Source organism: Pan troglodytes, chromosome 6, assembly GCF_028858775.2.
Source record: "Pan troglodytes isolate AG18354 chromosome 6, NHGRI_mPanTro3-v2.0_pri, whole genome shotgun sequence".
NCBI lineage: Eukaryota > Metazoa > Chordata > Mammalia > Primates > Hominidae > Pan > Pan troglodytes.
The window spans coordinates 120,115,923-120,132,743 of record NC_072404.2 but is presented as its reverse complement, the minus strand read 5'-3'; the positions used below and the strand labels follow the sequence as shown (position 1 = coordinate 120,132,743).

Below are 16,821 nucleotides of genomic sequence, written 5' to 3'. Positions count from 1 at the left end.
GACCTAAGTTTTTCAAGAAGATGAAATTTCTCTGTCTGGACCAATTCTTGAAAGCCTCCCCCTTTTTTCAGACAAGCTTATGGCATGCAGCACCCCAAATAAAATAATCTGAACTAATACAGGACTACACATTTCCAACCCAGGGCAGCTCTGGATTGGGTACCTGAATTTGGCTTGGGCTAGTGATTTCTGACTGAGAAAAGTATTCATCCAGCCTCTGAGGAAATATAATGAATGAAGATGGGATTGGGAATTTGTGTTCTGCAGGCATCTAGGAAGAGTCTTGAATAATTTGTCAGTTTTTCCTCCTGTTATTGCATTGGTTCTTGGTACATACTTACAGGGTTATACCACAACAAATATTCATTTTTGAAACATACTGTATTAATTAGGAATGCTTTCAGTTGCAAGCAGCAGCACATTCAACCATAGTGGCTTAAATAATAAGAGTTTTGTTTTTCTCATGTAAAATTCCTGGAATTTGTTTTAAAAACTTCACAGTGCGCAAATCTCTGTGATTCCCTTCTCCATTTCCTCACAGTCATTGGATGGCAGCTGCAGTTCCTGCTATCTCTTTTATGTTCCTTTAGGAAGAAGGAGAAAAAGGAAGGGGCAGCTTCTGTATCAGGAAAGCAAAAGTTTCCCAGGAACCCTGCAGCCGACTCCTGCTGACAATTTGTTGGCCAGAGAGGAAAGGGAGTTGGGAAGTGTCAGCCAACCACCAGGGTCTGCTTTGGCTTGGATGTTTTGTGGGGAGTATCAGAAGCTCAGTTTTGGAAATATTAAGTTTGAGAAGCGAATTAGATATTCAAAAAAGGGTATCGGGTAAGCTGTTGGGTATAGAGACCAAAGTTCATTGAAGGGATGGGAGGAAGCTTAAACTTGGGAGAAATCAGAATATAGATTTACTTAAAGTTGTGACACCTGATGAGATTACCTAAGGAAGTGTGTGTAGCTAGAAAGGATACACCAGTTAAAGAGTGGAGCCATGTGAGAGGAATTGGCAAAGGAGACCACATCAGAAGAGCCCAGAAAGAAAATTAGGCAAGGTCAGTGACCGGAAGCCAACTGAAGAGAGGGTTTCAAGATGGGGCCAGTAGTCAACTGTGAAAAGGCTACTGACAGGTCAATATAAGGATTGAAAGTTGAGGATGAGATTTAGCAAGTAGGAGGTTGGAGTGACCTTGGTAAGACAGTGCCTGTGAAATTCTGAGGTGAAAACCTGAATGGAATGAGTTCATGGAAAGAGTGCGAGGAGAGGAATTAGAAGCAGCATGAATATAAGACAATTCTATAAGGGCATCTAAGGTCAGCTCCAACTCTCAGATTAACTTGAGCCCTTCTGAAAAAGTGACAGGATATATGCAGTTTCTTTAGAGGCACATTCTGAGATGCTTTGATGACCACAAGGACTTTGTTAAACACAAATCCCATCAGGAAACAGGCAGTTCACTATGATCTTATGAAAGTTTTAATTCAAAGCACTTGAAGATACTTTTTTTTCTGGGCTTCCTGATCTTACTTCAGTAGGTTTTTATAAAGTTAATAGCCAAGTAAGAGTATAGCTTTCAAAGGCTATTCCTCATTCTTAAATGCATTAAACTGTCGATTAATAACATTATCTAAAAGCTGTCAAATAAAAATAAGACCAAACTCTTTACTTGTACAGAGTGGACTGATCAAGTTGAAAGCAACAGAACAAGCATCTATAAGAATTGATTATATGTCCCAGCATTTCGGGAGGCTGAGGCAAGTGGATCCCTTGGGCCTAGGACTTCGCGAGACCAGTTGGGCAACATGGTAAGGCCCTGTTTCTAAAAAATAAAAAAAAAAAAGCACCAAAAAAAATTTGCAGGGTGTGGTGGTGTGTGCCTGTGGTCCCAGCTACTTTAGGAGGCTGTGGGAGGAATACCTGACCCCAGGAGGTCGAGGCTGCAGTGAGCCGTGATCATGCCACTGTATTCCAACCTGGGTGACAGCGTGAGACCCTGTCTCAAAAAAAAAAGGAAAAAAGAATTGATTACATGATGCTGTGTAAAACAAAGAACTTGAAATTTTGAGTAAAATGATTTGTGTTTGAGTCCTGCATCCAATCCTTCCTAGCTGTGAAAATTTAGATAAAATATTAAGCTTTTCTGTAGCTTGGTTTTTGATGTGTGAAATGGGGATAATGATAAACATCTCACAGGGTTATTGCAGAGATCAATGAAAAGGTTATATGGGAAAATGCTTAGTAATGAGAATAAATAAAGCCTATGTAGATATTATTGATTATAAATTGCTTTCACACACATGCTTTTGTTGGACTGTCTCAAATCTATGTAGAAGGCAGGGATGGGTATTGTTAAATATTTTTAAATATTTTAAAGAAATATTTTAAGAAGGAAAAGCCGAGGCTCTGAGATGTTAAGGGGCTAGGCCAAAGTCACATGACTGATACCTGCCAGAGTTGAGACCAGAAATAGTTTTCTGTCTATGACCTGGGGCTCTGTCCACTATTAAGGTGTTCACATGGGCACCACATGGTATCAGAATCCAGTGAGGCAAGAAGGCTCCTCTGCCATGGACCAGAGTTTCTAAATTGCACTCATTCTACTCTTGGTGGTATGAGTATATGGGCCTCTGACAGCACAGGTCCGTGGATGGGTACACATCTGAAGCAGGAAACATTCGGGGCATCCTAGAGCCCCTTCCCCTTTGAATTTTTTTTTTGTTTGTTTGTTTTTTGAGATGGAGTCTCTCTCTGTCGCCCAGGCTGGAGTGCAGTGGCGTGATCTCTGCTCACTGAAACCTCTGCCTCCCAGGTTCTCCTGCCTCAGCGTCCTGAGTAGCTGGAACTACAGGTGCCCACCACCATGCCCAGCTAATTTTTTTTTTTTGTATTTTTAATAGAGATGGGGTTTCACCATATTGGCCAGGCTGGTCTCAAACTCCTGTCCCAGTGATCAGCCTGACTCGGCCTCCCATCCCCTTTGACTTTCACCTTTCCCCTCCCCTAGTCAACCTTGCATACTAACAAGTTCATAAAAGAGTATTTAATGTGCTCACTGATATGAAGGCAGGAGAATTTACTGCCCTCATGTCCTCTTTTTAAAGAACACCTCTGAAGATATTCTTAGAATTGAAATATATTATAGCTAGAAAGACCCTCAGATGACATTTGGTCATGCCCTGCATTTCACAGGCCAGGAAGCTTAATTTTGGAACTATTAAGATATTGGCCCAAGGCTCCTCAGCTGGTGTCAGAGACAGGACTAGCACTGGGCAGCTTGATCCAAGTGGACAATCTTTCCACTACACCACACCGCCACTCCCAGTGTGGCCATAGCATGGTGTGATACCTAAAACAAAAATTCTGAAAGATTTCTCAATTAGTTGCTTAAATAAAGTGAATTTATTCTACCTCCCCTACTATAGCATTGAACAGAGCTTAAACCCTTAATATATAAATGGTGGCTGGAGTCACCTCTTGATAGATAATCATGTTTTCTCATTTGTAGTTTAAGTGCTAGAAGACAAAGTGACTTTAAAATTGTTCATGAGAGGACCCAATTATCTGATAAGAAATTCCAAAGACCATATACACAAATGCAGAAACAGACCTCTTTATGAATGGTGTCTGACGAGGAAAGAGATATTTGTGGCATAGGAGCTCTGGAAAATGTAATTATTTATCCTTTCATAATTAATGAAAGAAATTGAAAATGAAGCTTTCATTTCAAATCCTTTTTATCTGGATGAAACTTTAATTTTACATAATTAAATTGACTTCACAGTTCAGTGTGTTAAAATATGCAATTAAGCAGCATATCAAGGTTAAATGCCTACTGTTATGGGCTCATTTAGAAATCATGCTGCTGAACTCCCAAACAATACCTGCCTGTCCATGATCAGCCCCAGAGCCAGGGATAGCACACATCCTGTAGAGCTGCTCCCCAAATTCAGAGCAGGCAGTTGAGTTTTCTTGCATGTGCCAGCTCCTATATAAAGTTAGTTGGCACGGGGCATTGCAGCTCACACTTGTAATCCTGCTGTTTTGGGAGGCCGAGGCAGGAGGATCCCTTCAAACCGGGAGTTTGAGGCCAGCCTGGATACCCTGTCTCTACAAAAAACAACCCTCGCCGCCAATACACAAAAATGTAGCAGGATGTGATGGCACACACTTGTAGTCCTAGCTACTCCAGAGGCTAAGGCAGGAGGATCGCTTGAGCCCAGGGGTTCAAGGCTATAGTGAGCTATGATCTTGTCACTGCTCTCTGGCCTGGGCAACAGAGTGAGACTCTGTCTCTAAGGGAAAAAAAAAAATTAAGTTAGTTAGATATTTAAAGAGGTTTCATTTTTCTTTGTTTTTCAGTGGGGCTTTGTTTTCTGGCATAAAGAAATATTCTGGCACTTCACTGGAGCTCCATAGATGATTCAGTTGATCTCTTATAAAGGTTTTCTTTAAGACAACAGTTGTATCTTCAAACTTGTTGCCTTCTGTTTCATGAAAGTACATTTTTAATGTACTTTTTAAGTATGTTAAAATTCCTTCATTTTAATTTTCCCACTTTACAATTTATGATAAATCTTAGCTGTGACTTCTTTCAAATGATCTCGTGGAAAGGAGAAACTTAGGCATGTGGGAGGCATCGAAGGGGGACACTGAAAAGAGGATTGGGGCTAGTTGACTGGAAGTGTGTCACGGGAAAAAGCAGTCTGTAGAAGTGGAGACTTTTAGCTGTGTACACCCCTCCCTTGTTTTCCTTTTGAATATCACCTTTGTGACGATTAATTTATGGTTCAGCAGCATCTTGTATTCCCTTTCGTCTAAAGACTCTGTGAGTAGAGCATAGTTCAACAATTAGAATTGAGCTTTTCCCCTTGCCTTACATATTTTAGAATTCATGTAACAGTGATTTTTTGTGTATCCATTAGGTGGAATGTTGGGAAGCATTCATGGATCTAAGCAATATCCTTGCTGTAATGACACTTAGAAAGACTGAATCTATATGGTGGCTGATATGGTTTGCCTGTGTCCCCACCCAAATCCCACCTTGAATTGTAATAATTCCCACATGTCAAGGCCAGGGCCAGGTGGAGATTAATTGAATCATGGGGGTGGTTTCCCCTATACTGTTCTCGTGATAATGAGTAAGTCTTACAAGATGTGATGGTTTTATAAATGGGAGTTCCCCTGCATAAGCTCTTGCCTGCTGCCCTGTAGATGTGACTTTGCTCTTCCTTTGCCTTCCACCATGATTGTGAGACCTCCCCAGCCATGTGGAACTGTGAATCAATTAAACTTCTTTCCTTTATAAATTACCCAGCCTCAGGTATGTCTTTATTAGAAGCGTGAGAACAGACTGATACAGTGGCCTTTCCAGATAAATGGGGAAGTGTGTTGCTGCATTAATTACAATAGCCACAAAAAGAAGACATCATCATGACATGAAAGTGACACTCAGGAGGAACTTCACATTAGGGGCATATTCTACAATTTCAGGCTTATTCTCACTATAATGCTCTTGTTGTTCATTATGGGATGTAAGTAATATAATTGGTAGACCATTGCATTGGTTCATTTTCATGCTGCTATGAAGAACTTCTTGAGACTGTGTAATTTATAAAGGAAAGAGGTTTAATTGACTCACAGTTCCACATTGCTGGGGAGGCCTCAGGAAACTTACAATCATGGTGGAAGGGATGCAAACACATCCTTCTTCACATGGCAGCAGGAGAGAGAAGTGCCAGCAGAGGAAATGCCAGACACTTATAAAACCATTGGATCTCATGAAAATTACTCACTATCATGAGAACAGCATGGGGGAGCCACCTCCATGATCTAATCACTTCCCATGAGGTCCCTTTCTCAACACGTGGAAATTATAATTTGGATTACAATTTAAGATGAGATTTCGATGGGGAAACAGAGCCAGACCATATCAACCATAAAACTGGAAGATTATAAAAGACATTACAGTGTGTATCCCTTTCAGATGTGTAATCTCTATCAGAATGTATGAATACTTTGCTCTGTTGAGCCAAGTCTTGAGATATGACATTGCCTTCTTCCATGACACTGAAAGGCATCATGTGCTTAATAAATTCTTCTAAAATTCCAAGCTGGAACTAGATTTGCTTGTCTCACTGCATTTCTCTGAAACCAAAAGGAAGCCTTGGCTACCATTGTACATCTCAGTAGTTTTATCAGAAAAAAACTTAATAGTGAAATCCAAAACAAGAACAGCAGCAAAAAAAATTAGTGAAAAAAGTCTTAATAGGTGAAAACTTATATCAGTGCATCCATGCAATTTGTAAAAGCACCCATTTATATATAATTAATTACACAATTTCAAATTATTCTTATATTTTTAATTAAAACCAACCTCTCTTCCTTTAGAATCTATAGAAGATAGCATTGATGACATTTAATTTTGATAATTACATGCACCTGAACACCACTAAACTACTGTTTAATGAAACTATGTTCACACACACAACATACACAACTACTGATTGGTCTTTCCGCAAACAATCTGACTTTGGAAGCTTCAATGTTTAGCAGTGTTTAAATAATACCAAACAATAAAGACTACTTTGTATAGCAAGTGTAAATCTTGTACCATTTCCCAGGAACATGCAGGTTTGACTAAATTTTATACAAGGCTTAGAAATCCTGGTCTGATTTTATATAGATCCCATTGCATGAGGGTCTGATATGCCCTACAATAGAGCTGTTTACATCTTCTCAGAGTCTGAGATTAAGGAATTTCAATTGAGAAATAAAAATGTGGTGCAACTGAAATGTTTCATCAGTGTGGCCTGATGAGCCGACTGCTTTATTGGATCTATCTGGTTTGATACAGATGAACTCCTACTAATTTTCGTCCTTCAGAACAAGATGGAAGAAACTACGGTCACATATGCAAATGGAGAAGATGATGAACACAGAAAAATTATGCAAAGATAATCCCTAAACCTTCTTTCTCATCAAAAGTTATAGCAAGGCGGTTTAATATATCACTGACGGAACATGATGCTTTGTTTAATGAAGACTCAGACGGAAAGGATCAGACATCAACCTATAAATGCATCAACCAGAAGGAAAGACCAATTTTGAAAACTGTTGACCATTATTCTATACCTCTAGCTGTTCTTTTCTGAACCATGAATCGGGAGAATTATTGTCACTCATACATGAGTATGAGTTGTAATTCTCAATTCCCAAGTAAAAATCTTCCTGCTTTTGTTATATTTTTCTTCTTGTGAATTTTTTTCTCTTTGTTTGTGGTCAAAAGATGTCTGGAAAGTGAAAGGTTCTCAATATGACTTTGAACTGTACAGGAAACAATAGCATTCTGGTCCATTTAGGTGGGGGCAAAAATCATAATCTGCAGAACAAGCTAGGCTTTTATTTAATTCATTCTTTTGAAAAAGATAGCTTGTTCTAATATTGAATTCTCCTTACCATTACATTTGAAGTAAAGTTAACTGGACAGAGACCTGTCTACATCCAACAAGCTACAAAGACAACAAAGGTACCACACTAATGAATGCCTGTGAAAGCACAAAATCTATAAGGTAAATAAAAGTGTAATTATCTTCATATCATCCTTTTTATCTAGAAAGGGCAGCTCTGAGAAGGTGGTAATTTTGTTTTTAGGAAGTTTCAGCACCACTCCCCTGTGTAAGGGTTATTTTTGTGTTTAGAATACTTTTGATAGAACTAAGTAAACTAATATGTGTTCTGTCTATAAATCAGGGAGAAAAGGGGTTTGTGGGTGACTGCTGCTCTCCTGGGCTGCTCCATTTTAGTCCACAGACTATTTCTATGTCATAGTTTACCCGCATAAACAGTTTACCTGCATAAACAGTGATGGTCTAGATATAAAGCCTGCTATATCATTACATGTGACATTTATGTGGAAACTAATATATACTTATATTTGAGTCCCGTTGAAGCAGTGAAGAGTTTTTGAAATTAGCACCTACTTGAAATAATAAGCTAAATCTCATACTTCAAGGATGGATTTAGCTCCCAATTAGAAATAAGAGCTAGAAGAAGGAGCCACTCAGCTAAAGGTGATAATGTAAGTGCACAGTTTTAAAGTTAAAGATAACATAAAGATAAAACTGTTAAATGAATCTAAGTCTACTAAAAAAACAGAGACACCAAAATTCTATCCCAAAAAATTGGTTTAGAAATCTGAAAAGAAAATTAAAAGATTCATCTTCAATAACAACTTGCTACCTCTTATTTGCCCACTATGATATATTTATGTATCATTCAATAGTCAATGTCCTATTTTCTATCCTGGTTTTCTTTGCGTTTCAGAAGGCAATTTCTTTTGGAAAAGAAATCTGAGGACTTTTGATACCCAGATAACACATTTAAAATTCAGCTAATTAGGTAACTACTGAAATCTCTAACTAACTATTTGGGGCCAGTGTTACTACCTCTCTCTGAGAAGTTGGGTCTGAATTCAATTATCACAAATAGTTTAATAAAGATATATATAGATGATGTTAGAGATTCTCCAGGCATTTATTTCAACCTGAAACATAGCTGAATACATGGAGAGAAAGTACTTTCCATTCAACCAAATAGACACCACCCACAGTTACACCTTAGCCATTAAGTTCTGATGGCAAATCTGAAATCAGAGGAAGAGGGAAGAAGAAACCAGAAAAAAAAGCATCAAAATAATAATAATGGACTAAGGGAGTTTCAGAAAGATAAGTAAGTATAATATTATATTGTTATTGTGTAAGCTTCTTGAGTTAAGTCTGGGGTAAAGTCTGCAAGCTACACGGTATTAAAAGAGGCAGCAAATTAGAACCGCAGGGGAAGCACTAGTATTTGAGGGGAAAGAATGGAGAGCACCATTTTTTTGTGCTTGAGGCATCCAGGTAAGAGTTCCTTAAAGCAATCTTACCTTTGTTTTCTGCCTTCAGTTCCTCTGCCATCAAGCTGTCTTGTCGATTACCAAGCACAAATGCTAGAAATGAGAGGATCAGGGCATCCAAAATTCCAATAATAGCCAGGATGTATGCCCAGCGGACTGAGCAAGCCCCAAGAGTGTACTTGTCTGTCTTTTCTCCACACATCCGTTTTACTTCATCTGAGTCCCAGCCATCAGGGAAAATCATACAGCCAAGCACAAGGCAGGCAGCTTGGAGAGAAAGAGAGAAAAACAAAAGAACAAAAAAGATAAGTCAATAAATTTTAACTTAGCAAATGTTTCCATTGTCTGTTGAATCATTGTTTCAAATTATTCTTGATTTTAAAAACAGCAAATCTCACCACTGTCACTCTGAATGTGTGTGTGTGTGTGTGTGGGCATGCACACGTGCACGTGTGTGTTTTGCTGGTTAAGGTAAAAGCAGCCCAGCACTCTACATTGAAAGAAACTCTGGGAATGCACTTTACAGTGAACGCAAGCATCCCGAAAGAGGTTAAGAAAATATTAAGAAATGGAATTTTGGGGTGCATTTGTGGGAAGGGTTCCATTACAAATAGGTCATAAGGAATCATAACACTGCAAAATAACAATTCAAGGCTGGATTTGAGGAGCTATGACAGCAGCCACAAAAGGATAACATGGCAAACACTAGAGTGTGTACTGACTTTGAATCCCTATGAAAAATATTTTTATATTGGGATCACCCTTCTTCCCCTGCCACAGAAAAGTTTCGTTTTTTTTTCTCCTTCCTTTTCTTTGTTTTTCTGGTATGGATATAGAGAAAGGAGAACTATAATACACTGTTGGTGGAAATGTAAACTGGTATAGCCATATGGAAAACAACATGGAGGATCCTCAAAAAATTAAAAATAGAACTACAATATGATTCAGCAATCCCACTATTGAGTATATGTCCAAAGGAAATAAAATTAGTATGTCAAAGAGATATCTGAACTCCCATGTTATTACAGCACTCTTCACAATAGCCAAGGTATGCAATCAACCTAATGTCTATCAATGGATGAACTGATAAAGAAAGTGTTATGGCGGTTCCAAAATGGCTGAATAGGAACAGCTCCAGTCTATAGCTCCCAGCGTGAGTGACACAGAAGACAGGTGATTTCTGCATTTCCAACCGAGGTACTGGGTTCATCTCACTGGGGCTTGTCAGATAGTGGGTGCAGGACAGTGGGTGCAGTGCACCGAGCATAAGCTGAAGCAGGGCGATGCATTGCCTCACCCGGGAAGTGCAAGGGGTCAGGGAATTCCCTTTCCTAGCCAAGCAAAGCTGTAACAGATGGCACCTGGAAAATCGGGTCACTCCCATCCGAATACTGCGCTTTTCCAGTGGTCATAGCAAACAGCACACCAGGAGATCAGATCCCGCAACTGGCTCGGAGGGTCCTATGCCCATGGAGCCTTGCTCATTGCTAGCACAGCAGTCTGAGATGAAACTGCAAGGTGGCAGCTAGGCTGGGAGAGGGGCGCCCGCCATTGCCAAGGCTTGAGTAGGTAAACAAAGCGGCCGGGAAGCTCGAACTGGGTGGAGCCCACCGCAGCTCAAGGAGGCCTGCCTGCCTCTGTAGACTTCACCTCTGGGGGCAGGGCATAGCCAAACAAAAGGCAGCAGAAAGCTCTGCAGACTTAAATGTCCCTGTCTGACAGCTTTGAAGAGAGTAGTGGTTCTCCCAGCACGGAGTTTGAGATCTGAGAACCAACAGACTGCCTCCTCAAGTGGGTCCCTCACTCCCGAGTAGCCTATCTGGGAGGCACCCCCTAGTAGGGGCAGACTGACACCTCACATGGCGGGGTACCCCTCTGAGACGAAACTTCCAGAGGAACGATCAGACAGCAACATTTGCTGTTCACCAATATCCGCTGTTCTGCAGCCTCTGCTGCTGATACCCAGGCAAACAGGGTCTGGAGTGGACTTCCAGCAAACTCCAACAGACCTACAGCTGAGGGTGCTGACTGTTAAAAGGAAAACTAACAAACAGAAAGGACATCCACACCAAAACCCCATCTGTACGTCACCACCATCAAAGACCAAAGGTGGATAAAACCACAAAGATGGGGAAAAAACAGAACAGAAAAACTGAAAATTCTAAAAATCAGAGCACCTCTCCTCCTCCAAAGGAACGCAGCTCCTCACCAGCAATGGAACAAAGCTGGATGGAGAATGACTTTGACGAGTTGAGAGAAGAAGGCTTCAGATGATCAAATTTCTCCGAGCTAAAGAGGAAGTTTGAACCCATGGCAAAGAAGTTAAAAACCTTGAAAAAAGATTAGACGAATGGCTAACTAGAATAACCAATGCAGAGAAGTCCTTAAAGGACCTGATGGAGCTGAAAACCAAGGCACGAGAACTATGTGATGAATGCACAAGCTTCAGTAGCTGATTCAATCAACTGGAAGAAAGGGTATTAGTGATTGAAGATCAAATGAATGAAATGAAGTGAGAAGAGAGGTTTAGAGAAAAAAGAATAAAAAGAAACGAACAAGGTCTCCAAGAAATATGGGACTATGTGAAAAGACCAAATCTATGTCTGATTGGTGTAGCTTAAACTGACGGGGAGAATGGAACCAAGTTGGAAAACACTCTGCAGGATATTATCCAGGAGAACTTCACCAACCTAGAAAGGCAGGCCAACATTCAAATTCAGGAGATACAGAGAATGCCACAAAGATACTCCTTGAGAAGAGCAACTCCAAGACACATAATTGTCAGATTCACCAAAGTTGAAATGAAAAAAATGTTAAGGGCAGCCAGAGAGAAAGGTCGGGTTACCCACAAAGGGAAGCCCATCAGACAAACAGCTGATCTCTCAGCAGAAACTCTACAAGCCAGAAGAGAGTGGGGGCCAATATTCAACATTCTTAAAGAAAAGAATTTTCAACCCAGAATTTCATATCCAGCCAAACTAAGCTTCATAAGTGAAGGAGAAATAAAATCCTTTACAGACAAGCCAATGCTGAGAGATTTTGTCACCACCAGGCCTGCCCTACAAGAGCTCCTGAAGGAAGCACTAAATATGGAAAGGAACAACCGGTCCCAGCCACTGCAAAAACATGCCAAATTGTAAAGACCATCGATGCTAGGAAGAAACTGCATCAACTAATGAGCAAAATAACCAGCTAACATCATAATGACAGGATCAAATTCACACATAACAATATTAGCCTTAGATGTAAATGGGCTAAATCCTCCAATTAAAAGACACAGACTGGCAAATTGGATAAAAAGTCAAGACCCATCAGGTGCTGTATTCAGGAAACCCATCTCATGTGCAGAGACACACATAGGCTCAAAATAAAGGGATGGAGGAAGATCTACCAAGCAAATGGAAAACAAAGAAAGGCAGGGGTTGCAATCCTAGTCTCTGATAAAACAGACTTTAAAACAACAAAGATCAAAAGAGACAAAGAAGGCCATTACATAATGGTAAAGGGATGAATTCAACAAGAAGAGCTAACTATCCTAAATATATATGCACCCAATACAGGAGCACCCAGATTCATAAAGTAAGTCCTTAGTGACCTACAAAGAGACTTAGACTCCCACACAATAATAAGGGGAGATTTTAACACCCCACTCTCAACATTAGACAGAAACGAGACAGAAAGTTAACAAGGATATCCAGGAATTGAATTCAGCTCTGTACCAAGCAGACCTAATAGACATCTACAGAACTCTCCACCCCAAATCAACAGCATATACATTTTTCTCAGCACCACACCACACCTATTCCAAAATTGACCACATAGTTGGAGGTAAAGCACTCCTCAGCAAATGTAAAAGAACAGAAATCATAACAAACTGTCTCTTAGAACACAGTGCAATCAAACTAGAACTCAGGATTAAGAGACTCACTCAAAACCGCTCAACTACATGGAAACTGAACAACCTGCTCCTGAATGACTATGGGGTACATAACAAAATGAAGGCAGAAATAAAGATGTTTTTGAAACCAATGAGAACAAAGACACAACATACCAGAATCTCTGGGACACATTTAAAGCGGTGTGTAGAGGGAAACTTACAGCACTAAATGCCCACAAGAGAAAGCAGGAAATATCTAAAATTGACATCCTAACATCACAATTAAAAGAACTAGAGAAGCAAGAGCAAACACATTCGAAAGCTAGCAGAAAGCAAGAAATAACTAAGATCAGAGCAGAACTGAAGGAGATAGAGACATAAAAAACCCTTCAAAAAATCAATGAATCCAGGAGCTGGTTTTTTGAAAAGATCAACAAAATTGATAGACCACTAACAAGACCAATAAAGAAGAAAAGAGAGAAGAATCAAATAGATGCAATAAAAAATGATAAAGGGGATATCACCACCAATCCCACAGAAAGACAAACTACCATCAGAGAATACTATAAACACCTCTACAAAAACAAACTAGAAAACCTAGAAGAAATGGATAAATTCCTGGACATATACACCCTCCCAAGACTAAACCAGGAAGAAGTTGAATCTCTGAATAGACCAATAACAGGCTCTGTCATTGAGGCAATAATTAATAGCTTACCAACCAAAAAAAGTCCAGGACCAGATGGATTCACAGCCGAATTCTACCAGAGGTACAAGGAGCAGCTGGTACCAAGCCTTCTGAAACTATTCCAATCAATAGAAAAAGAGGGAATCCTCCCTAACTCATTTTATGAGGCCAGCACCATCCTGATACCAAAGCCTGGCAGGGACACAACCAAAAAAGAGAATTTTAGATCAATATCCCTGATGAACATTGATGCAAAAATCCTCAATAAAATACTGGCAAACTGAATCCAGCAGCACATCAAAAAGCTTATCCACCATGATCAAGTGGGCTTCATCCCTGGGATGCAAGGCTGGTTCAACATATGCAAATCAATAAACGTAATCCATCATATAAACAGAACCAAAGACAAAAACCACATGATTATCTCAATAGATGCAGAAAAGGCCTTTGACAAAATTCAACAGCCCTTCATGCTAAAAACTCTCAATAAATTAGGTATTAATGAGATGTATCTCAAAATAATAAGAGCTATCTATGACAAACCCACAGCCAATATCATACCGAATGGGCAAAAACGGGAAGCATTCCCTTTGAAAACTGGCACAAGACAGGGATGCCCTCTCTCAACACTCCTATTCAACATAGTGTTGGAAGTTCTGGCCAGGGCAATTAGGCAGGAGAAAGAAATAAAGGGTATTCAATTAGGAAAAAAGGAAGTCAAATTGTCCCTGTTTGCAGATGACATGATTGTATATCTAGAAAACCCCATCGTCTCAGCCCAAAATCTCCTTAAGCTGATAGGCAACTTCAGCAAAGTCTCAGGATACAAAATCAATGTGCAAAAATCACAAGCATTCTTATACACCAATAACAGACAAACAGAGAGCTGAATCATGAGTGAACTCCCATTCACAATTGCTTCAAAGAGAATAAAATACCTAGGAATCCAACTTACAAGGGATGTGAAGGACCTCTTCAAGGAGAACTACAAACCACTGCTCAATGAAATTAAAGAGGACACAAACAAATGGAAGAACATTCCATTCTCATGGATAGGAAGCATCAATATCATGAAAATGGCCATACTGCCCAAGGTAATTCATAGATTCAATGCCATCCCCATCAAGCTACCAATGACTTTCTTCACAGAATTGGAAAAAACTACTTTAAGAGCCCACATCGCCAAGTCAATCCTAAGCCAAAAGAACAAAGCTGGAGGTATCACGCTACCTGACTTCAAACTATACTACAAGGGTACAGTAACCAAAACAGCATGGTACTGGTACCAAAACAGATATAGAGACCAATAGAACAGAACAGAGCCCTCAGAAATAATACCATACATCTACAACTATCTGATATTTGACAAACCTGACAAAAACAAGAAATGGGGAAAGGATTCCTTATTTAATAAATGGTGCTGGGAAAACTGGCTAGCCATATGTAGAAAGCTGAAACTGTATCCCTTCCTTACACCTTATACAAAAATTAATTCAAGATGGATTAAAGACTTACATGTTAGACCTAAAACCATAAAAACCCTAGAAGAAAACCTAGGCAATACAATTCAGGACATAGGCATGGGCAAAGACTTCATGTCTAAAACACCAAAAGTAATGGCAACACAAGCCAAAATTGACAAATGGGATCTAATTAAAGTGAAGAGCTTCTGCACAGCAAAAGAAACTACCATCAGAGTGAACAGGCAACCTTCAGAATGGGAGAAAATTTTTGCAATCTACTCATCTGACAAAGGGCTAATATCCAGAATCTACAAAGAACTCAAACAAATTTACAAGAAAAAAACAAACAACCCCATCAAAAAGTGGGCGAAGGATATGAACAGACACTTCTCAAAATAACACATTTATGCAGCCACCAGACACATGAAAAAATGCTCACCATCACTGGCCATCAGAGAAATGCAAATCAAAACCACAGTGAGATATCATCTGACACCAGTTAGAAACGTGATCTTTAAAAAGTCAGGAAACAACAGGTGCTGGAGAGGCTGTGGGGAAATAGGAACACTTTTACACTGTTGGTGGGACTGTAAACTAGTTCATCCATTGTGGAAGACAGTGTGGCAATTCCTCAGGGATCTAGAACTAGAAATACCATTTGACCCAGCCATCCCATTACTGGGTATATACCCAGAGGAATATAAATCATGCTGCTATAAAGACACATGCACACGTATGTTTATTGTGGCACTACTCAGAACAGCAAAGATTTGGAACCAACCCAAATGTGAAACAATGATAGACTAGATTAAGAAAATGTGGCACATATACACCATGGAATACTATGCAGCCATAAAAAATGATGAGTTCATGTCCTTTGTAGGGACATGGATGAAGCTGGAAACCATCATTCTCAGCAGACTATCGCAAGGACAAAAAACCAAACACTGCATGTTCTCACTCATAGGCGGGAACTGAACAATGAGAACACTTGGACACAGGAAGGGGAACATCACACACTGGGGCCTGTTGTGGGGTGGGGGGAGTGGGGAGGGATAGCATTAGGAGATATACCTAATGTAAATGACTAGTTAATGGGTGCAGCACACCAACATGTCACATGTATACATATGTAACAAATCTGCACGTTGTGCACATGTACCCTAGAACTTAAAGTATAATAAATATATATATATATAAAAGAAAATGTTATATAAGTATATATTCAACCATCAAAAAATGAAATCCTTTCATTTGCAGCAACATGAATGAACCTGGAGAACATGATGTTAAGTGAAATAAGCCAGGCACAGAAAGACAAATATCACATGACCTCACTTATACATAGACTTTAAAGGAGTTGATCTCATAGAAGTGGAGTAAAATACTGGTTATCAGAGGCTTGGGAGGGACTGTGGAAGAAGGATAAGTAGAGACTGGTCAACAGGTACAAAGTTACAGTTAGATAGGAGGAATTATTTCTGGTGTTCTGTTGCACAGTAGAGTGACTATTAGTTAACAACATTATATTATATATTTCAAAATAGCTAGAAGAGAGAAGAGAGGATTTTGAATGTTCTTGCCACAAAGAAATGATAAATGTATGAGGTGATGGATATACTATTCTGTTTTAATTTTTACACTATATATATATTAAAACATCCCATTATATGTTTGCCATAAATACGTGAGATTATTATGAGTCAATAAAAAAAGTTTCTTGAAACTATGCTTACCACATGCAATGCATGCTGATATTTTCTATTCTATTCTCCATTTGATTTCATTTTTAATAAGGCTGAAAAACACTGCAAAATAGTGTGGCACCACAGAACTTTTATGGAAATTAAGAAATCCTGGAGAATACTGATATTCAATTTCCCAAATATCACTGTGGTAATTCTA

The 16,821-nt window shown here is 39.5% G+C and overlaps 1 protein-coding gene across 2 annotated transcripts in view; it reads right to left on the bottom strand.

The window, feature by feature from the left end:
• The window catches only part of LHFPL3 (LHFPL tetraspan subfamily member 3), a 574,056-nt gene that overhangs the window by 159,753 nt on the left and 397,482 nt on the right, over window positions 1–16,821 (bottom strand). For both annotated transcript variants that reach the window (XM_527854.7, XM_003318729.6), the window contains exon 2: window positions 8,919–9,155. In XM_527854.7, the coding sequence (XP_527854.2) occupies window positions 8,919–9,155 (237 nt within the window). The remainder of the gene's footprint in view (window positions 1–8,918; window positions 9,156–16,821) is intronic.